Source organism: Moschus berezovskii, chromosome 8 (genome assembly GCF_049115385.1).
Source record: "Moschus berezovskii isolate FMDL1 chromosome 8, NW_MosBer_1.0, whole genome shotgun sequence".
NCBI lineage: Eukaryota > Metazoa > Chordata > Mammalia > Artiodactyla > Moschidae > Moschus > Moschus berezovskii.
Genome location: NC_142467.1, coordinates 30,683,071 through 30,700,755, shown reverse-complemented (window position 1 = coordinate 30,700,755; position 17,685 = coordinate 30,683,071). Strand labels below are relative to the sequence as shown.

General features: G+C 45.3%; 1 protein-coding gene across 1 annotated transcript in view; it reads left to right on the top strand.

The window, feature by feature from the left end:
* TENM2 (teneurin transmembrane protein 2) overlaps positions 1-17,685 on the top strand; it is a 497,500-nt gene that overhangs the window by 459,328 nt on the left and 20,487 nt on the right. The window contains exons 25-26 of the mRNA XM_088838514.1: positions 9,760-10,056; positions 11,496-13,110. Coding sequence (XP_088694640.1) covers positions 9,760-10,056; positions 11,496-13,110 — 1,912 coding nt within the window. The remainder of the gene's footprint in view (positions 1-9,759; positions 10,057-11,495; positions 13,111-17,685) is intronic.

The window sequence follows — 17,685 nt, the reverse complement described above, 5'->3', positions numbered from 1 at the left end:
ATGTGAAGAACTGACTCATTGGAAAAGACCCTGATGTTGGGAAAAATTGAAGGCAGGAGGAGAAGGGGACGACAGATGGTTGGATGGCATCACTGACTCAATGGACATGAGTTAGAGTAAGCTCCGGGAGATGGTGATGGACAGGGAAGCCTGAGTGGTGCAGTCCACAGGGTCACAAGGAGTCAGACAGGACTGAGCAACCAAACTGAAGTGCACATCATCAGATCAGATCAGATCAGATCAGTCGCTCAGTCGTGTCCGACTCTCCGCGACCCCATGAATCACAGCACGCCAGGCCTCCCTGTCCATCACCAACTCCCGGAGCTCACTCAAACTCATGTCCACAGAGTCGGTGATGCCATCCAGCCATCTCATTCTCGGTCGTCCCCTTCTCCTCCCGCCCCCAACCTTTCCCAGCATCAGAGTCTTTTCCAGTGAGTCAACTCGTCGCATGAGGTGGCCAAAGTATTGCAGCTTCAGCCTCAGCATCAGTCCCTCCAGTGAACATCCAGGATTGATCTCCTCTAAAATGGACTGGTTGGATCTCCTTGCAGTATAAGGGACTCTCAAGAGTCTTCTCCAACACCACAGTTCAAAAGCATCGATTCTTCGGCGATCAGCCTTCTTCACAGTCCAACTCTCACATCCATACATGACCACGGGAAAAACCATTGCCTTGACTAGACGGACCTTGGTTGGCAAAGTAATGTCTCTGCTTTTTAATATACTATCAAGGTTGGTCATAACTTTCCTTCCAAGGAGCAAGCGTCTTTTAATTTCATGACTGCAATCAGCATCTGCAGTGATTTTGGAGCCCAAAAAAATAAAGTCTGACACTGTTTCCACTGTTTTTCCATCTATTTCCCATGAAGTGATGGGACCAGATGCCATGATCTTTGTTTTCTGAATGTTGAGCTTCAAGCCAACCTTTTCACTCTCCTCTTTCACTTTCATCAAGAGGCTTTTGAGTTCCTCTTCACTTTCTGCCATAAGGGTAGTGTCATCTGCATCAGTTCAGTTCAGTTCAGTCGCTCAGTCGTGTCCGACTCTCCGCGACCCCATGAATCACAGCACGCCAGGCCTCCCTGTCCATCACCAACTCCCGGAGTACACTCAAACTCATGTCCACAGAGTCGGTGATGCCATCCAGCCATCTCATTCTCTGTCGTCCCCGTCTCCTCCCGCCCCCAACCTTTCCCAGCATCAGAGTCTTTTCCAGTGAGTCAACTCGTCTCATGAGGTGGCCAAAGTATTGGAGTTTCAGCTTTAGCATCAGTCCCTCCAATGAACATCCAGGATTGATCTCCTTTAGAATGGACTGGTTGGATCTCCTTGCAGTATAAGGGACTCTCAAGAGTCTTCTCCAACACCACAGTTCAAAAGCATCGATTCTTCGGCGATCAGCTTTCTTCACAGTCCAACTCTCACATCCATACATGACCACGGGAAAAACCATTGCCTTGACTAGACGGACCTTGGTCGGCAAAGTAATGTCTCTGCTTTTTAATATACTATCAAGGTTGGTCATAACTTTCCTTCCAAGGAGCAAGCGTCTTTTAATTTCATGGCTGCAATCAGCATCTGCAGTGATTTTGGAGCCCAAAAAAACAAAGTCTGACACTGTTTCCACTGTTTTTCCATCTATTTCCCATGAAGTGATGGGACCAGATGCCATGATCTTTGTTTTCTGAATGTTGAGCTTCAAGCCAACCTTTTCACTCTCCTCTTTCACTTTCATCAAGAGGCTTTTGAGTTCCTCTTCACTTTCTGCCATAAGGGTAGTGTCATCTGCATATCTGAGGTTATTGATATTTCTCCCAGCAATCTTGATTCCAGCTTGTGCTTCTTCCAGCCCAGCGTTCCTCATGATGTACTCTGCATATAAGTTAAATAAGCAAGGTGACAATATACAACCTTGACATACACCTTTTCCTATTTGGAACCAGTCTGTTGTTCCATGTCCAGTTCTAACTGTTGCTTCCTGACCTGCATACAGGTTTCTCAAGAGGCAGGTCAGGTGGTCTGGGATTCCCATCTCTTTCAGAATGTTCCACAGTTTATTGTGATCCACACAGTCAAAGGCTTTGGCATAGTCAATGAAGCAGAAATAGATGTTTTTCTGAAACTCTCTTGCTTTCTCCATGATCCAGCGGATGTTGGCAATTTGATCTCTGGTGCCTCTGCCTTTTCTAAAACCTGCTTGAACATCTGGGAGTTCACGGTTTACATACTGCTGAAGCCTGGCTTGGAGAATTTTGAGCATGCACATCATAGTCAATTGTAAAAGGCTGAAATCTTCCTCTCAGATCAGGAACAAATATGCCCATTCTTGCCACCTTTGTTCACCATAGCATTGAAAATCCTAGACGGCAATTAAGCAAGAAAAAATAAAAGGCATCCAATGGGAAAAAGAAGTAAAACTGTCACTTTTTGCCAAAACCATGAACATACACACACAGAACACCCTAAAGACTTTACAAAAAAACTGTAGAATAAACAAATTCAGTAAAGTTGCAGGATACAAAATCAGTTACAGAAATCTGTTACATTTCTATATACTAATAACAATAGGAATTAAGAAATCAATCACATTTACAATTGCATCAAAATGAACAAAATACCTAGGAATAAATTTAGCCAAGGAGGTGAAATACCTGTACACTGAAACCTGTAAGACATTAGTGAAGGAAACCGAAAAAGGGATTTTCTGTGCTCATGGATTAGGAGAAAAATGCCCTTAATATCAAAAGCAACTTACAGATTTAATACAATCCCTAACCAAAGCCCAATGGCATTTTTCACAGAAATAGAACAGACATTCCTAAAATTGATATGGAACCACAGATATCCAAATAGCCAAAGCAATCTTAAGATGGAAGAAAAAAGCTGGAGACATAACAACCCTTGATTTGAAACTCTATTGCAAAGCTATAGTCATCAAAACAAATAGCAATAAACATAGACACATAGACCAGTGGAACAGAATTGAGAGACGAAAACTAAACTGCACATATATGGTCAATTAATTGACAACAAAGAGCCAAAAATATACAACAGAGAAAGGACACTCTCTTTAACAAATGGTGTTGGGGAAACTTGACAGTCACATATAAAAGAATAGAACAGGAGCACTATTTATACCACTCACAGGAATCAACTCAAGTGGATTAAAAACTTGAACCTAAGACCTAAAGCTGTAAAGCTGAGGAAAAAACATAGGCAGTAAGCTTTTTGACATTCATCTTCAGGATGATTTTTTGGATTTGCCACCTAAGCAAAGGCAATAAAAGCAAAAATCAACAAGTGGGACTACATCAAACTAAACAGCTTGCACACAGCAAAGGAAACCATCCACAAAATGAAAAGACAACCTTTTTATTGTAACATTTTTTAAGCATTTACAAATCATATATCTATTAATGGCTTAATATCCAAAATACAAAAAGAACTCATACAACTCAATAGCAAAAAAAACAAAAAACACTTCTACTGAAAAATAGGATTTATATAGACATTTTTCCAAAGAAGACATATAGATGGCCAGGAAGCACTTGGAAAGGTGCTCAACATCGTTGATAATTAGGGATGTTCAAATCAAAACCATAATGAGATATTATTAATACTCACACCTATTAGAATGGCTGTTATCAAAGAGACAACAAATGTTGGTGAGGTTGTAGAGAAAAGGAAAACTGTATGCACTGTTGGTAGGAGTGTTAATTGATGCAGTGACTGTGGAAATAGTATCAAGCTTCCTCAAAAACAAAAAAAATTAAAAGCAGAACTACCATATGATCCAGCAATTCCACTACTGGATATATATATGAATAAAATGAAAACACAAAGCCAACAAAATGGGCACCCCAGCATTCACTGCAGCATATTAACAACAAACCAAGACATCGAAGCAACCTAAGTGTCCATCAAGGATGAATACAGAAGATGTGATATACATACATACATACACACACACACAATGGAAAATTATTCTGACCCTGCCAAAAAAAAAAAAGAATGAAATATTGCCATTTGCGATATGGATGAACCTTGAAGGCATTATGTGAAGTGAAATAAGTCAGACAGAAAAAGACAAATACCATATGATCTCACTTATATATGGAATCTCAAAAAAAAAAGATTATAGTTACTGAGAACAGATTGGTGGTTGACAGTGGTAAGGGGTTGGGGTGCTCAAAATGAGGAAAGGGACTCAAAAGATTCAAATTTCCACTTAAATAAATAATGGAGTTGTAATGTACAGCATGGTGTTTATGGTTAACACTGTACTGCGTATTTGAAAGTTGCTAAGAGTAAATCTTAGAAGTCCTCATCACAAGAAAAAGTATTTCACAACTGTGTACAATGACCAGTGTTAACTAGACTTACTGAGCTGATTGTTTTACAGTACATACAATATTGAATCATTCTGTTGTATACCTGAAACTAATAGAATACTCTATGTCAATTTGATCTTAACTTTAAAAATAAACATAAAAGTCATTGATTTTAAAGAAAGCTGTGAAGAGAGTAAATCCTAAGACTCTTCCCCTTTTTTTTGTATCTATATGAGATGATGGATTTAACCTAATTTATTGTGGCAATCATTTCATAATATATGTAAGTTAAATCACTGTGCTATACACTTTAAACTTATACAATGAGGTATATCAGTTATCTCCATGAAGTGAAGTGAAGTGAAGACACTCAGTCATGTCTGACTCTTTGCGACCCCATGGACTGTAACCTACCAGGCTCCTCCATCCATGGGATTTTCCAGGCAAGAATACTGGAGTGGGTTGCCATTTCCTTCTCCAGGGAATCTTCCCAACCCAGGGATCGAACCTGGGTTTCCTGCATTGCAGGCAGATGCTTTACTGTCTGAGCCACCAGGGGAGCCCAATTATCTCAATAAACGGGGGAAAATCTCAAATTAGCTCTATAATAAAATCCCATTCCCAGAACATAATGAATTTGGGAATAAAATCCCACACTGAATTATCAATGGCTAATGGGGTCACAGACGGTGATTGCAGCCATGAAATTAAAAGACGCTTACTCCTTGGAAGGAAAGTTATGACCAACCTAGACAGCATATTAAAAAGCAGAGACATTACTTTGCCAACAAAGGTCTGTCTAGTCAAGGCTATGGTTTTTCCCGTGGTCATGTATGGATGTGAGAGTTGGACTGTGAAGAAAGCTGATCGCCAAAGAATTGATGCTTTTGAACTGTGGTGCTGGAGAAGACTCTTGCGAGTCCCTTGGACTGCAAGGAGATCCAACCAGTCCATTCTAAAGGAGACCAGTCCTGGGTGTTCATTGGAAGGACTGATGCTGAGGCAGAAACTCCAATACTTTGGCCACCTCATGCAAAGAGTTGACTCACTGGAAAAGACCCTGATGCTGGGAGGAATTGGGGGCAGGAGGAGAAGGGGACAACAGAGAATGAGATGGCTGGATGGCATCACCGACTCGATGGACATGAGTTTGGGTGAACTCTGGGAGTTGGTGATGGACAGGGAGGCCTGGTTGCTGCGATTCATGGGGTCACAAAGAGTCAGACACGACTGAGAGACTGAACTGAACTGAACTGAATGATTAGCACGTATTACTTTTTTATGGTTGGTGTACCTGGGCCTCGTTACCTTTTCAGTAACAGCAGCAAACTCAAATGGTAGCAGTCAGAGGTTTGGGAACCCTCTTGTGTGCTTGCCCACTATTCTGGTTTTTCTGCATTCTCAACACCTTCATATACTAATATAGTTGTTACTATGATAGTCATGCTTGTATATATGATTTTCATGTTAGTATCCCCCATGAATACATGTTATAGCACTATACGTACATGCATACACACACGATTATATTATGGATATATGATTTGCCTGTTGGTCTCCCCCAGGTAACTGAAGATAGAGCCTTATGGCACACTAAGTATTTTAGCCAGTAGTACTCATCAGAGTTGCCCAGCTTCGATTCCCTGGGAGGCTGATTCAGCAGTGGTGGAGTCAATGCAGCAGCCATGCTTTGAGAGAGCATCCCCGATGGTTTAGAATCGCACGTCTGATGGAGAGCCCCCCATGGGGTGGGAGTGTGGGGGACAGCCTAGGGGTGGAGGTGGTGAGCTCAGGATTGGGATCCTGGCCCCAACACCTACTGTGTAAGCGTGAGCACAGCACTTTAACCATCTGTGCCTTTCATGTAATATGGGGATAATAGTGCCTGCCTGTGAGTGTTGTGAGGATTAAACAAGAAAAACATGGGCAGTGCTGAGAACACACTAAGCCCATCGCAAAGTTCTCAGGACGTGTTGCTTCGTTGGTGGTGTTCCTCCTTGCCTTCCAGAGCAGGCACCATGCTTGACAGTGGCAGAGATGTAATGTTTAATCAATAATAAATGCCCTGGAGGCTGTGTGATATTAGTGAAGAGAAACAGAGGGGAAAAGAGTAGGGAAGGAGTGGAAGGATGACTGAGGACGTGGGAAATACACAGGTACAGGGGGCTCAGGAAATCCTGAAAATCCTTCCTCACTGTTGCCACGTGTCTCATTCTGCCTAATAAAATGTGGCCGAGGTCTTGAACTGAAATTCTTTGACAGTCAGTTCAGTTCAGTTCAGTCGCTCAGTCGTGTCCAAATCTTTGCAACCCCATGAATCACAGGGGCCTCCCTGTCCATCACCAACTCCCGGAGTTCACTCAAACTCATGTCTATCGAGTCGGTGATGCCATCCAGGCATCTCATTCTCTGTCGTCCCCGTCTCCTCCTGCCCCCAATCCCTCCCAGCATCAGAGTCTTTTCCAGTGAGTCAACGCGTCACATGAGGTGGCCAAAGTATTGGAGTTTCAGCTTTAGCATCAGTCCTTCCAATGAACACCCAGGATTGATCTCCTTTAGAATGGACTGGTTGGATCTCCTTGTAGTCCAAGGGACTCTCATAGGCTTAAGAATATCGATGGCCTTCTGCTGCTCTTGTCCCAAAGAAGTGACCCAGTGTAGCCAAATTCCTGTTCCCAGAGGAAGTGATCTTTCTAACCCAAGCTTGTGGTTTGTTCCGGTTATGATAACTCTAATACCATATCTTCAGCATCTTCAATGATTCTGACAGCATTAACTTTTGGACATGTTAGAAATATCCTGCCATACTCACTCCTTTTCTGGATTCTTCCAATTACTGCAGGTTTGATGATATGAATCTTCCACTTAAAGTCCCAAGAACTCACACCTTTATACTCTTTCCATGCTTTAGATAAATGTTCTATCTCACATGTTCTGTCCCCTTTTCTCTGGGATGATTTCATGAAAACAGCAATGCTTTGGGGAATCAGGTAGTCCTGGGCTCAGATCCTGGCACTCCTCTAGTTATGTGACCCCCTCGAGCTTGGATGCCCATGTATAAAATAATTTCTACCTATGTGTGAGAATAAAATGGAATCAAGTATGTAAAGTACTTAGCACGGTGTCTGTCAAAGCATCAGGGACTTTTATCAGTTTAGGTTAGCTTCAACTGCTGGTAACAGATTAGAAATAACAGGAGATTATACAAGATACAGACATTATTTTTATGATCTAAAAGGAGTCTGAAAAGTGAAAGTGTTAGTAACTCAGTCATGTCTGACTCTTTGTGACTCCATGGACTGTAGTCTGCCAGGCTCCTCTGTCCATGGAATTCTCCAGGCAAGAATACTTGGAGTGGGTAGCCATTCCCTTCTGCTGCTGCTGCTAAATCGCTTCAGTCGTGTCCAACTCTGTGCGACCCCATAGACGGCAGCCCACCAGGCTCCCCTGTCCCTGGGATTCTCCAGGCAAGAACACTGGAGTGGGTTGCCATTTCCTTCTCCAGTGCAGGAAAGTGAAGGAGTCACTCAGCTGTGTCCAACTCTTGGTGACCCCATGGACTGCAGCCTACTAGGCTCCTCCGCCCATGGGATTTTCCAGGCAAGAGTACTGGAGTGGGGTGCCATTGCCTTCTCCTCCCTTCTCCTAGGGGTAAGAAATTCATGGCTGGTACAGATGACCTAGGCCATCTTGAAGACACCTAGGTTGACAGGGATCTAGACTCTTTCTCTGGATGAGCCATTATCTTTAAGGTTTAACATCCTCAAAGTCACCCCATATTCACAAAGTGAATACTGGAGCACCAGTGATCACATCCACATTCCACCTAAGGAAAGGAGGGAGGAAGAACAAAAGGGGTGCTTGCTTTCTGGTTATGTCTGCTTTCTTCAAGGTTCCCAGAAGACCCAGCCAACGACTACTACTTAAATCACTTTACCCTACCCAAGTCTCAAGAAAGCTGTGAAATGTAATTCTTTACCTGGGTAAAGTGCTGCTCCCCAATATAACAGGTGTCTGTCATATTAGAATTATTCCTAGTTCCCCCACCAAAGCTGCAATGTGGAACCCTTCAAGGGCTGTGGCAATGCTTTACAGTCATTTGACACATCTCAGGACACTCAATGCATATCCAACATAAACAGTGTGGGAAATAGTAGAGCTGTGGTTAACTAGTCAAAGTCTAAAGACCTAAGTCCCAGACTAACCTACTACTTCATTGCTGCATGACCTTGGGCAAGTATATAACCTCTGTTTGAGGCTTAGTTTCCTCATTTGTGAGCATCAGCTCCGAGAGTGGATGTAAATTGCCCAAGATAATGCCTATATAGACTGGCTCTGAACATGTGTCAAAGTTAGTATTACCATCATTATCATTGTTAAGTGCTATTGAATTATTACTAGAAGGTGGGTAGGTACCAGACATCTTTCACATCCTTTCTTCTGCATGTTTATACCTTCTCTTGCCTTCAGCAGCCACCCCAGGGATGTGCAGATTTGCAGTCAATTATGTTGAAAGAGACTGGGCTGAGTTGGCCTCCTTCCCTTCAATTCCAGACATCCACTCCAGGCTAGCAGAATCTCTAGAGTCCCTCTCATGTCCCCATACCCAGAGTCTAGTCTCTCAGCTCTGCCTTCTGAGAGAGACTCTCTTCTCTAAACAGATCAACTGCTAAATAAATATTACATTATATCTGGATTATTCCTTCAAATCTAAGTGAATCAGTTCTTCCCTTTGTTGGAATTCCCCAGCCCTGTTGCTATCATCCCACTGGTGTCTTGCATCCTTGGCAATGGTGAGATTTTTCTCTAGGTGGGAGAATTAAAGGATTTCACATAGGAATAAGGCTGCATATTCCCAGATCTTGGTAAAACATGGATTTCTAAGAGCTTCTCCTCACCTTCCTTGGTACCTTTTCCTTAAGATTTTGGAACAAATCTTGGCACCTGCTCTCAAAGATCATTAGCTACCCATTAGTTGATGACGTGCCCAAAAAGGGTTTTAAGTGTGTAAATATACAAATTCTCTTGCTTGCCAAGATAGCCAGGCAGGACAGTCAGAATCCTGGGATCCAGGGCTATTGTGGATGGCTGTGTAATTTCACCATTTACATGGTCTACATGATGGCACCCCTCAGTTGTTCAGTGTACAGCCTATATAACTGTTTATGGTGGCCATGCCCAGATCAGTCACTTCCAGCCATAAGCAGCCTTGTTTCTGTATTCCAGTGAATGCTACAAAAATTACCATTTCCTGTGTGTACTATGATGTAAAGGCATTTAGGAAGCACTTCCCTAAATAGCTTCAAGAGTATTTCTTCCTCTAAAGCACACACATGCCCTGGCCACACCAGCCACAGCCTCCATAGCAACCTGAGCTAACATGCCCCGTGATGTCTTTCAAAGCAGGCACATTGTGTTTTCCTAGGTCCATGGAAGAAATCTCTTGTCCATTGACTATGACCGGAATATTCGGACAGAAAAGATCTATGATGATCACCGGAAGTTCACCCTGAGGATCATTTATGACCAAGTGGGCCGCCCCTTTCTCTGGCTCCCCAGCAGCGGGCTGGCGGCCGTGAACGTCTCCTATTTCTTCAATGGGCGCTTGGCTGGCCTTCAGCGTGGGGCCATGAGCGAGAGGACGGACATCGACAAGCAGGGCCGGATCGTGTCCCGCATGTTTGCCGACGGGAAGGTGTGGAGCTATTCCTACCTTGACAAGGTGGGTGGACATGCTGCCCTTGCTCAGCTGGGGCTGTCTCTCTCATTCACGCTGCTCTTTTTAAGCTGACCTGATACACTTTGCCATAAGACATTTTAACATCTTTACTTTGACTCTACCAGGGCTCCTCGTGTACTCCCACCCTCTGAGAGGGAGGAAATCCCAAGGAAAATATTATTCATAGCCCAGCATTACTACCAAAAAAAAAAAACCTGCTAGACACTCGGTAATGGCGAAAAGAATGGATTGTCTGATTTTATTCCCCAAAAAAAGTACTGTTGAAACAGACAGAATCATGCCACTAGCAGCACGGTTCATCATTCCTTATGAATTGTAAATGCAGTGATTCATTTCTGCCATGCCTGGAATTAAGCCATCAGGGTAGGGAACTCTGCCTAAAACTCCAGCACACAGAGCAGCCCCCTCCTACTTGGCTTGTTGGCTGAAGCAGTCAACAGATTATTGCACCATAATTCCGTGTGTCTGAAAGTGCCAGACTCAGGTTTCCGTGTCAGAAAAGGTCAGGTTGGAGCAGCAATAAAACAGAGGTCCCTTCTGGGAGTGGGGGATCAAGGCTTTCAAAGACTGCCTTGGTCATCTATCACTACACAGGGGATGCTCAGCCTGAGCCTCTCACCTGGACTCACCTCCACACACGCCCGTTTCCATTTCTTCCCTTCTTGCCTCCTCATGACAGTGGTCACTTGCAGACAGAGCTGTTACCTCCTCCGTAAGAGGGGCTTCTGTCTGTTTTGTCCCTTCTCAATACTGTTCTCATTAGGACAGAAGATACCAGAATGAATGGTCAATCAGAGAAGGCAAGAATCTCCCCATGGCTTCAAGTTGGAGGTCATTTTTCCCCCAAAGAATCAATGATTCCGGGTTACTTAATCTCTCCAGTGGCTTCTAAATGAAGGATGTGCTTTATGGTGAGACTTCATTGGGGGTGCCCCCAAACATAGTATGTGCATCATACCTGTCCCCTGCTGGGCCAGCAGCAGTCATTTCTCACCAGTCTCAGGATTTCTTGTCATGGAGTCTGGAGGCAAACCCAGTGCCTCTCATCTCAGCCCTTCAAACCCCTTACAACTCAGGCTGTGGTCCAGGCAACACCAGCATCACCTGGGATGTTCCCAAAGCAGATTCACAGGCCACCTCCCCACTGCCCTCTTGCACTGAACTATATAATCAGAATCTGTCTTTTCACCAGATCCCTGGGTATTTTACACATACGTTAAAGTTTGGGGAGCATTCCTGTAGTCGCCATGATCCGTAGAGTAGCATGCCCAGTGACATCAATTCACCCCAAATCTCTGATCTAAATCTCATCCTTCACAGCTTTTGAACTGCCATTTAGAGACATGGAATAAATTCTGTCCATTTGAGCACCGGGTCCTAAATGGCTAACTCCTGTGTTCCCTTCCCCTTTCCTCCTCCAGTCCATGGTGCTTCTGCTCCAGAGTCAGCGTCAGTACATATTCGAGTACGACTCTTCCGAGCGCCTCCATGCCGTCACCATGCCCAGTGTTGCCCGGCACAGCATGTCCACCCACACCTCCATCGGCTACATCCGCAACACTTATAACCCGCCTGAAAGCAACGCTTCCGTCATCTTTGACTACAGTGATGATGGCCGCATCCTGAAGACATCCTTTTTGGGCACTGGACGCCAGGTATTCTACAAGTATGGGAAACTCTCCAAGCTGTCGGAGATTGTCTACGACAGCACTGCCATCACTTTCGGGTATGATGAGACCACCGGCGTCTTAAAAATGGTCAACCTCCAAAGTGGGGGCTTCTCCTGCACCATCAGGTACCGAAAGATCGGCCCACTAGTGGACAAGCAGATCTACAGGTTCTCCGAGGAAGGCATGGTCAACGCCAGGTTTGAATACACCTATCACGACAACAGCTTCCGGATCGCAAGCATCAAGCCCGTCATAAGTGAGACTCCCCTTCCCGTTGACCTCTACCGCTATGATGAGATTTCCGGCAAAGTGGAGCACTTTGGCAAGTTCGGGGTCATCTATTATGACATCAACCAGATCATCACCACGGCCGTGATGACCCTCAGCAAACACTTTGACACCCACGGGCGGATCAAGGAAGTCCAATACGAGATGTTCCGATCCCTCATGTACTGGATGACGGTGCAGTATGACAGCATGGGCAGGGTGATCAAGAGAGAGCTGAAACTGGGGCCCTATGCCAACACCACTAAGTACACCTATGACTATGATGGGGATGGGCAGCTCCAGAGTGTGGCCGTCAATGACCGCCCCACCTGGCGCTACAGCTACGACCTCAATGGGAACCTCCACTTGCTGAACCCGGGGAACAGTGTGCGCCTCATGCCCTTGCGCTACGACCTCCGGGATCGGATAACCAGGCTTGGTGACGTGCAGTACAAAATTGACGACGATGGCTATCTGTGCCAGCGAGGGGCTGACATCTTTGAGTACAACTCCAAAGGCCTCCTAACGAGGGCTTATAACAAGGCCAGTGGCTGGAGCGTCCAATACCGCTATGATGGCGTGGGGCGGCGGGCTTCCTACAAGACCAACCTGGGCCACCACCTGCAGTATTTCTACTCTGACCTCCACAACCCAACTCGCATCACCCATGTCTACAATCACTCCAACTCAGAGATAACCTCGCTCTACTATGACCTCCAGGGGCACCTCTTTGCCATGGAGAGCAGCAGTGGAGAGGAGTACTATGTTGCCTCGGATAACACGGGGACGCCCCTGGCTGTGTTCAGCATCAATGGTCTCATGATCAAGCAGTTGCAGTACACCGCCTATGGGGAGATTTATTACGACTCCAACCCTGACTTCCAGATGGTCATTGGCTTCCACGGGGGACTCTACGATCCCCTCACCAAGCTGGTCCACTTCACGCAGCGTGATTATGACGTGCTGGCGGGACGATGGACCTCTCCAGACTACACCATGTGGAAAAATGTGGGCAAGGAGCCGGCCCCCTTTAACCTATACATGTTCAAGAGCAACAATCCTCTCAGCAATGAGCTGGACTTGAAGAACTATGTGACAGGTAAGGACCTGGCCACCTCAGTTGGGCAGTGGCTCCCCTGGGGTGGTTGTCTTAGTAGACTGTCAGGGACTTTGAAACAAGGTCTTATGTCTGATGCTAGGAGAATCCTGGAGGGCTGTGTACACTGCTGGTACAAGATCAACAGCAGTCAAGCAATCAGAGTACAGAGCAGTCCTTAGCTCTATTTGAAGAAAAGTGTGAAAATGTTAGTTGCTAAGTCATGTCTGACTCTCTGGACCCCATGAACTCTAGCCTGCCAGGCTCCTCTATCCACGGAGTTCTCCAGGCATGAATACTGGAGTAAGTTGCCATTCCCTTCTCCAGGGGATCTTCCCTGGAATTAAAAGTCCCATGCTCTACCAACTGAGCTAGCCAGGCATCTCTGTCTGAAGATGTCCTGGCCATTTTCAAGTCCATCCCATTGAAATAACTTATAAGAGGGCTCTCTAACTCAAAAGAGGAAAGCAACCTTATGAAGGAGGAAAGGGTGAGACCCCGATCTCAGAAATACCTGGTTCAAGTTCTCTCTTTTATTTATAAGTCAAAGGACCCTGGGCTGGTTGTCCAGTATCTCTGAGCTGTAGTATCCTTCTCTGCAAAAGGAAGAGAAGGATTTTGTTGGTACCACTAACAAAATCATCTCACAGAGTGATCGTAAGAAGGAAATGAACTTATGTATGTAAAGGTCAGTGCCTGGCACTTAGACAGAGGATGTTCACGAAAGGGTATCTGCTTGTGTTATTAACGTCACCATTACTAGTGAAGCAAAGAAACAGCGTGGGTATTGAGATGACTATGACCCAGCTCCTGACCTCACAGCGAGGCTCGTGAGAAACAAATACAAATAAGCAGAGATAATGGAAAATGGGATTAAGTCTATGCTACCATGTAGGTGTACACTACAAGCGCTTTTAAGGCACCGGCATGCTTCATTCTTGGAGAAGGAAATGGCAACCCACTCCAGGGTTCCTGCCTGGAGAATCCCAGGGACGGGGGAGCCTGGTGGGCTTCCGTCTATGGGGTCACACAGAGTCGGACACGACTGGAGTGACTTAGCAGTAGCAGCATGCTTCATTCTGCGGTTCAGTTCACTCAGTCGTGTCCCACTCTTTGTGACCCCATGGACTGCAGCATGCCAGGCCTCCCTGTCCATCACCAACTCCTGGAGCCTGCTCAAACTCATGTCCATCGCGTCAGTGATGCCTGCTGGTGATACAATGGTAAACAAGGCAGACGCTTCTCTCAAAGAAGTGTGTGTGTAGTGCATGTGCAGATGACTTCAGTTTTGAAAACTTTGGCATAGTACAGAAGGGCCCCACCTCAAACCAGGCTTGAAGAATGAAGGAGATCTTGGCGGTAGAAATGGGCTCAAGGCTGAAGAAACACATGAGCAAAAGTCAAAAAGGACAGGGAACTTCCCTGGTGGTCCAGTAGCTAAGACTCTGTGCTACCACTGCAGGGGGCGCGGGTTCAATCCCTGACTGGGAAACTAAAATCCTGCATGCCACTCAGAGCTCAGTCACAGAAAAAAGGAAAAAAAAAAGGAGGCTTGGAGAGAGGTCTGGATAGACAGGTCAGTTCAGTTCAGTTCAGTCACTCAGTCGTGTCCAACTCTTTGCGACCCCATGAATCACAGCACGCCAGGCCTCCCTGTCCATCACCAACTCCCGTAGTTCACTCAAACTTATGTCCACAGAGTCGGTGATGCCATCCAGCCATCTCATTCTCTGTCATCCCCTTCTCCTCCCACCCCCAACCTTTCCCAGCATCACAGTCTTTTCTATTGGGTCAACTCATCGCATGAGGTGGCCAAAGTATTGGAGCTTCAGCTTTAGCATCAGTCCTTCCAATGAGTACCCAGGATTGATCTCCTTTAGAATGGACTAAGACGCTTACTCCTTGGAAGGAAAGTTATGACCAACCTTGATAGTATATTAAAAAGCAGAGACATTACTTTGCCAACAAAGGTCTGTCTAGTCAAGGCTGTGGTTTTTCCCGTGGTCATGTATGGATGTGAGAGTTGGACTGTGAAGAAAGCTGATCGCCGAAGAATTGAGGCTTTTGAACTGTGGTGTTGGAGAAGACTCTTGAGAGTCCCTCATACTGCAAGGAGATCCAACCAGACAGGTCAAGGAAGGCAAATAATCTGCTTCTTCATGCTAACTGAGAAACTGGTTAAATGACGGTCCTTATCTATCCATATGTCTATTCACCTATTGACAGATATTTTCATGTAACATATAAGTACTAGAGATGCAGTGGACGACAAGATAGAGTCCCTTTTTTCAGGGAGATAAAACAAGGAAATCTGGATAGATGGATAGATAAATGAATGGAAGGGAAAAGACCAATATTCAACAAAGAATATGGAGCAATCTCACCTGAACATGCATTGTAGATGAATAACAGTGAGGACCCCAATTCCAAGCCCCCACAAGTTCCAGGGAACTCATAGCTCTTAGCCATGGGCCAGGGAAGCATCAAGCCTAGAGGGTCCCTACCCTCAGGTAACCAGGGATCATTTATCTGTCCCCAAGATAGGAAAGGAAGCAGCAGCTCCCTGGAGCACAATGTGGCCCTCAGTGCCCCTTGCTGCAGAAGTAGATGACCTTAAAGGTCAACTTCTGGCCATGTTGTGCCTCACTGACAAGTTCCAGAGCCTTTGAAGTTGAACCCAGCACCCCCCTACAACCGAAGCAGTTGGTACCTCAGTACAGGAGTTACACCCAAGCTAGTTCCCTCCTAGTCGCCCCACTGTTCATCATCGGGAGGCGCTGCCATGCTACTCTGCCAGGGCTTCCTCTCTTCCCCAGGACTTAGCAGGGTTTGTGTCCACCCAGCTCACTGCAGTTTCTTTTAATTCATTTATTTTAACTGGAGGATAATTACTTTACAACATTGTGGTGGTTTTTGCCATATGTCAGTATGAATTGGCCATAGGTATATACGTGTCCCCTCTATCCTGAACCACCCCCTACCCTATCCTTCCAAGTTGTCACAGAGTACCAGCTTTGGGTGCCCTGCTTCATACATCAGACTCGCACTGGTTATCTGTTTTACAAATGGTAACGTATATGTTTAGTGCTGTTCTCTCAAATCATCCCACCTTCTTCTCCCACTGACCACACTGCAGTTTCTAACTAAAGGGCGTCTCAAGAAAACACACACACCCCTGTGTATATAGTTTCAGATAATGACAAGGGCCGTGAAGAGAAATGAAACAGCTAAGAGTTAGAGAACAAAGGATCTCATTTCTTTGGGGTGCTCACAGAGGAAGGGGCGTTTGAGCTGAGGCCATTATGAAGTGGGGAAGGGAGAGGAAGAGTCTCCAGATGAAGAAAACAATAGGAATGGGGTGGCAGCCCATGCCTATCTCGGGCATAGAAGAAGAAGGCCTCCACCCCCAAGAATGCACTTCCCAGAGCCCTCTTGGCACTGGACACCTTAGGGATGGACCAGCCAGAAGCAAATAGAAAGTCCTCAGCTTGGGTTAAACACCCTACAGCTACCAAGACCCAAACAAAATCATTTGCAAAGCATAGTCAACCTCACTGACCCTCAGCTACTCTCCTGGTTCTCCCGAAAAGACAAAAAGAAACTAGCAGATACTCAGTGCCCAGTGGTGAGCTAAATGGGAAGGAAATCTAAAAAACAGAGGATATACAAATACGTGTAGCTGATTCACTTTGCTGCACAGCAGAAACTAACATAACATTGTAAAGCAACTATACTCCAATAAAAATCATTTTAGAATTTCATGTATTTTTAAGTGATTTTATTGGAGTATAATATACTCCAAATGTTTCTACTGGAGTATAATTTAAAATAAATACATCAACTATACGCCAGTAAAAATAGAAAAAAGAAATTAGCAGAGCTTTTTGAATAGCAAGATGACATTCCTCATTCCAGTGCTTTATGGAGACTCAATAAATGGGCATCAAAGCCAAGCTGAACAAGTCCAACAAAATTGACTCCAGAAAACACTCAAAGAGTCTAAAATAAAAGGTCCTATTAGAGAAGCTCCACGCCTAGGACTAATGCCTGCAGTCAAAGCAGAGGAAGAGAACCTGGGAGAGCGCTTGACTAGGCACAAGCCCGCACCTGCTGCCTGCCGCAGACGAGATGCCCTCCGAAAGGTGCATCCCAGGAGAGAACATCAAATCACTCTCCGTTATTCAAGTGTTGGCTCATCGGTAAACCCATCTTTGTGACTCTTAACTTGGATCTTAGGAGACGAGCAGAGTGGTTGAACTTGCCACTCACAATTTAAGAAGTAATTAACATGTAGTCAGCAGGAACGCCACGAATAGAAATTCTCTTTCTCTCTCTCCCTATCTTGTGCTCAAAAGAATCCTTCCTGTTTGGAAATGCAGCTCTCTGAGTGCAGCAGACACCTCTTGAGGCTGGTGGAGGCTGTTTCCTCTACTGGCACAGAGGCGAGCAGCACAGACCCCCTGTTAGGAGCAAGCGAGTCATGATATGTAAAGAGCCAAGGGCTGCACAAAGCCTGATCCATGGTAGGAATGCATTTGTTCTTTATAAGACGCGCTAGACTCGGAGACAGGAAGTCTG